Source organism: Anastrepha obliqua, chromosome 1 (genome assembly GCF_027943255.1).
Source record: "Anastrepha obliqua isolate idAnaObli1 chromosome 1, idAnaObli1_1.0, whole genome shotgun sequence".
Classification (NCBI taxonomy): domain Eukaryota; kingdom Metazoa; phylum Arthropoda; class Insecta; order Diptera; family Tephritidae; genus Anastrepha; species Anastrepha obliqua.
Genome location: NC_072892.1, coordinates 138,319,949 through 138,324,472, shown reverse-complemented (window position 1 = coordinate 138,324,472; position 4,524 = coordinate 138,319,949). Strand labels below are relative to the sequence as shown.

Below are 4,524 nucleotides of genomic sequence, written 5' to 3'. Positions count from 1 at the left end.
ATGCATCGTCACATCAATGGGGACTAAACACTTTCCCTGAAACCATGTTCGCATTACCTCAGTGTGGCATTCCATCTTCCTCATTTAAAGTCCATGCTTGTGTGTCTGCGTCCAGGTCCCGCTTTTTCAACCGGAGAACTTTTTCCGCGAAATTCCTGATGACTTCCTTACTATCTTTTCGCAAGACTTTACATTGCACTCTCGAAATAATATTGAATTACGTTTGCAGCAATCAAAAAAAAATCGAAATTACTAATTTAATAATAGTTTACAATCCTTTGACCTTGGAAGCATTAGAAAACAGCTGGGCTTTATTGAGTTCGGGTTGCATGAATTTTACACTTCTTTGATAGCTGAGAGTGGTAGCTTTTTGATATATCGGCCAAAGGTATGCTTATTGGAAGTGGTAGACTCTTTATAACCAAAAAAATATTAAAATCGTTCCAAATGTTATTAACCAAGTATACGCACATTTCGTACACACTGCAATAGAAATAAATACAAATATGCATCATTATTATATGGAGCTTCTAGGAAATCCCCATCGCTCACATACATCCATCCATATACATCTGTGCTTTTCAGCAATAAACTGATGATGATCACGTACATATGTATGTGAGTACTTGAAAATGCAAGCATACAACCATACAAACATACCTCGTACCGTTACTATTTAAGCACAACGAAGACGCATTTCGACTTATAAGTAGGTGAACGCGCTCATCAACATGTCCAGATCAATCGCAATCTTAGCTGGTTTACTTTTCGCATTGCTATCAATCGATTGCTGTGCAGGATACTCCGCCCACGGACGTCCACCGCGTCCAATCAGTGATGCTGTTTTAGCGCGCCAGTTGGTGCACCAGTCCAACTGGGCTGCCGTTGGTAGCATATCGCATAATGAGAAAATCACCGATTTCCCAATGGTGAACATCCTCGCAGTGGATGATAGCGCATTGAATGGCTCATCCACGGGACGTATACATTTCCTGTTGGCAGATTTCGAATTCACCGGTGCTGATTTGTTGCATAACAACAAAATTACTTTATTCTTTAGCGAAGAGCAAACCGGATCGTGCAACAGACGTGGTGTAAATCCCATGGAGCCGGCGTGTCCGCGCATCATGATCAGCGGTCGTAATAAAAAGGTAAGAATACTTAAGGATAAATATCCATAAAAAATAGACTACTTTTCCTACTCTTGTTCTATAACTTAGTTGGACCCAAAAAGCCCAGAATACAATGACTACATGGAAGCATTCAACAAACGCCATAAGCATTCGAATATTTGGGTTGAAGGTAAGCAAAATCACATAATTTTTTGCATTTGTAGTAGATGGCATAAGTTTGGAAATTCTGAATCGATACCTGGTATAACTTGAAAAAGTTTTTTTGGTAGTCGCTTTACGACCCAACATCATCATGGTTTCGCATAATTCATTCCATCTTTCGGATATGGGTACCAGTCAGTTACAATACTCGTAACGAGCCTTTAATTTGTTGCATCTTTAACTCTTTTTGCCCGTTTGAGGTTTATCTCTGTTTACTTAGGCGGCTTCCGTGGCCGAATGCGTTGGTGCGTGACAGGTTCGAGTCTCCGGGCATGTAACATAAAATGATAGAAAAAGTTTTTCCGAATAGCCTTCACCCCTCGGCAAACCTCCGAGTGTATTTCTACTATGAAATGGTCCTCAGAAAACACCATCTGCTGTTCAAAGTCGGCTCAGAACTGTAGGTTCCTCCATTTGTAGAACCACATCAAGGAGCACACCACAAATAGGAGGAGAAGCTTGGTCAAATACTCAAAAGCGCCAATCATTCATATGAATAAATAACTAATGGACAACTTCGACTCCCCCTAAAATCGGGCAATATAAATCTTCGCACTCTGTGAAGGTATAAAAAAAACGCCTGCACCAACTGCACACCTTATTTTGAAGCCATCGCTTCATACATATAAAAAAACATATAAAATACTCTGCCAGGACGACCTCAACGGGTCTGTGGAAATTTATTTCATGGTGTTCAGGGTGGCGCAAAATTAATCATCCGATTGAAAGATGTTATAATTTTTGCAAATGGCATCATACGTCAATCATATTTGACACTTGTGAACTAGACAGCTGTAGTATACAAGCAGACGAACAGACAGGCAACGGAGCGCTTAAAGGCTGTCACTCAAAATCATTTTTTTTTTATTTAGTAAAAAAGTTATTCAAAAACAGAAAAACAAAATCGGATTAATAATTTTAATGATCAGAGGCAAATACCTTAGAGGCAAATAATCTTACCATAGAGAATAGTCAGTCAGTCAGTTTTCACGGCGCCTTGCAGTAGGGACTTGCGCATGGCGTTGCTTTATTATTAAAGGGCCGTATCGAACATTTTTGAGCGCACAAACTCACTCCCTATTATTATCTAGCGATTTTCTTCTCTTTTGATTTTTTTTAAATATTAATAATTTGTTTTTAATCTTTTTTAAATATTAATATATTTTGTTTGTATTTATTTTAAATATTAATATTTTATTAATTTTTCCTAAATATTAATTTCTTTTAGTATTAATAATTTTTTGCTTTAATTTTTTAAATATTAATACATTTTTTATATTATTATATTTTATATATTATGTATAGAATACTAATAATTTGTTTTTAATCTTTTTTAAATATTAATCGTTTTTTTTTTAATTTTTTATATAATATATTAATATTTTTTCTTGAATATTAATTTTTTGTTTTAACTTTTCTTACATATTTTTTGTTATTAATAATTTCTTTTTTTACATTTTTTTAAACATTAATATTTTATTTTAATGTTTTAAATATTACTTTTTTTTAATTTTTCTTAAATATTAATAACTTTTTTAATCATTTTTAAATATAAATATTTTTTTTTTTAATCTGTTTTAAATATTAATATATTTTATTTTATTTATTTTTAATCTTTTTTTAAATAATAATTTGTTTTTAATCTCTTTTAAATATTAATAATTTTTTTTTTAATTTTTTCTATATTAATATTTTTTCTTAAATATTAATTTTTTATATATTATTTTTTTTTTATTTTTTTATATATTAATAATTTTTTTTAACCTTTTTTAGATATTAATAGTTTTTTTGTTTTAACTTTTCCTACAAATTTTTTTGTTTATTTGGTATTAATAATTTCTTTTTTTAAATTTTTTTAAACAATAATATTTTTTTTTAATGTTTTAAATAATAATTTTTTTTTACTTTTTCTTAAATATTAATAACTTTTTTAAATCATTTTTAAATATAAATAATTTGTTTTTAATCTTTTTTAAATATTAATATATGTTTTTTTACTTATTAATAATATTTAAATTAATATTTTTGAAATACTTTATTTTATTTTTGTTTTAATTTTTCTTAAAAATAATTTTTTTTAGTATTTATTATTTTTCTTTTTTAATTTTTTTAAATATTAATATTGTTTTTTTTTTAATAAAAAAATTTTTTTTTTTAATTGCAGCGCATCATTTCTATCTGAACGAATTGGATATTGAAAATATTTTCATTGTAGCCTATCAGGGTGGTCCACGCACCATAAGCGCCGAAGAATATTACAGCGCACATCTGTGAATTTGAAATATAATAAATATATCAGGAAATCGGTTTTTCCTGTTTCCATTTACCTACATACCAACAATTATTAAGCATTAAAAATGTGATAAAAAAATCGAATACTTTGGCGTTGGTTATTTTCGAAAAGGTTGCAGAAGCAAAGTTTTAGGATTTAAGTCGTTTCAACACTGCACAGCGCGCGCGCTAAATTTACCTTTTTTCTCACACATGGGAAAATCGAAAAATACGCGATATTATAGTGGTAAATCTGAGTTTTTGGTTATTCGTCATCACGTCAGGATCACTTTTAAAGCATCTCAAGACCCGTTGCTTAGGCCATACCCTGAGGCTAGACCATTTCAAATCAAATATCATCGCGGTGACAGTGAAAACCACATTTTCATTCTGCGTCGCCATCTTTGACCACCCGTCATTGAAAAAATTATTCTAATTTTTTTAAATTATTTATTTATTTACTTAATTCTGATGTAACAATAGTTCACATACAAACTATTGACAATTCTGTGCATAAATTACGAGAGTTAATGTAACACTAAAATTCGTCTTCCATAATTTTGAAGTAGATACAGATTAAAGCATGTGAAACAATCTGAAGATAAATCAAAAAAAAAAAAACATTTGAGAAGGAACTCAGTTCTTCTAAGGCTCTATATATTCGACCATTTATAGCACAACCATTTCTAACTTGCTTCAAGGAAAACAGTTCATTGTTCCGAAGACAGTGTTGAGGGATGTGAAAATTAATGAATTCTAGAAGAAAGTGAGAGTCAATTATCCCATTCATAATACCAAAGACAAATGAAAGAAACGGAGTGTTCTTCTGCAGTTTAATCACTTTAAGTTGATTAGCCTATATTTACCACTATACGATGAGATTGGGCCTACAAAATTCAGAGATCGGAGGGCGAAGCGA

At 30.9% G+C, this 4,524-nt stretch overlaps 1 protein-coding gene across 1 annotated transcript; it reads left to right on the top strand.

Annotated features, from left to right (window-relative positions):
- The first annotated feature begins 696 nt into the window (after window positions 1–696).
- LOC129236301 (protein CREG1-like) lies at window positions 697–3,710 on the top strand. Its single transcript, XM_054870603.1, has 3 exons — window positions 697–1,151; window positions 1,221–1,302; window positions 3,499–3,710. The coding sequence occupies exons 1-3, from the start codon at window positions 732–734 to the stop codon at window positions 3,606–3,608; spliced, it is 612 nt and encodes a 203-aa protein (XP_054726578.1). The 5' UTR covers window positions 697–731; the 3' UTR covers window positions 3,609–3,710.
- The last annotated feature ends 814 nt before the right edge of the window (window positions 3,711–4,524 follow it).

Bases quoted from the DNA above. Each gene is read 5' to 3' on its own strand.
- LOC129236301 (XM_054870603.1), top strand. From the start codon at position 732: ATGTCCAGATCAATCGCAATCTTAGCTGGTTTACTTTTCGCATTGCTA. The intron at 1,152-1,220 runs GTAAGAATACTT...TCTATAACTTAG, and splicing joins TCAGCGGTCGTAATAAAAAG to TTGGACCCAAAAAGCCCAGA. The intron at 1,303-3,498 runs GTAAGCAAAATC...TTTTAATTGCAG, and splicing joins TTCGAATATTTGGGTTGAAG to CGCATCATTTCTATCTGAAC.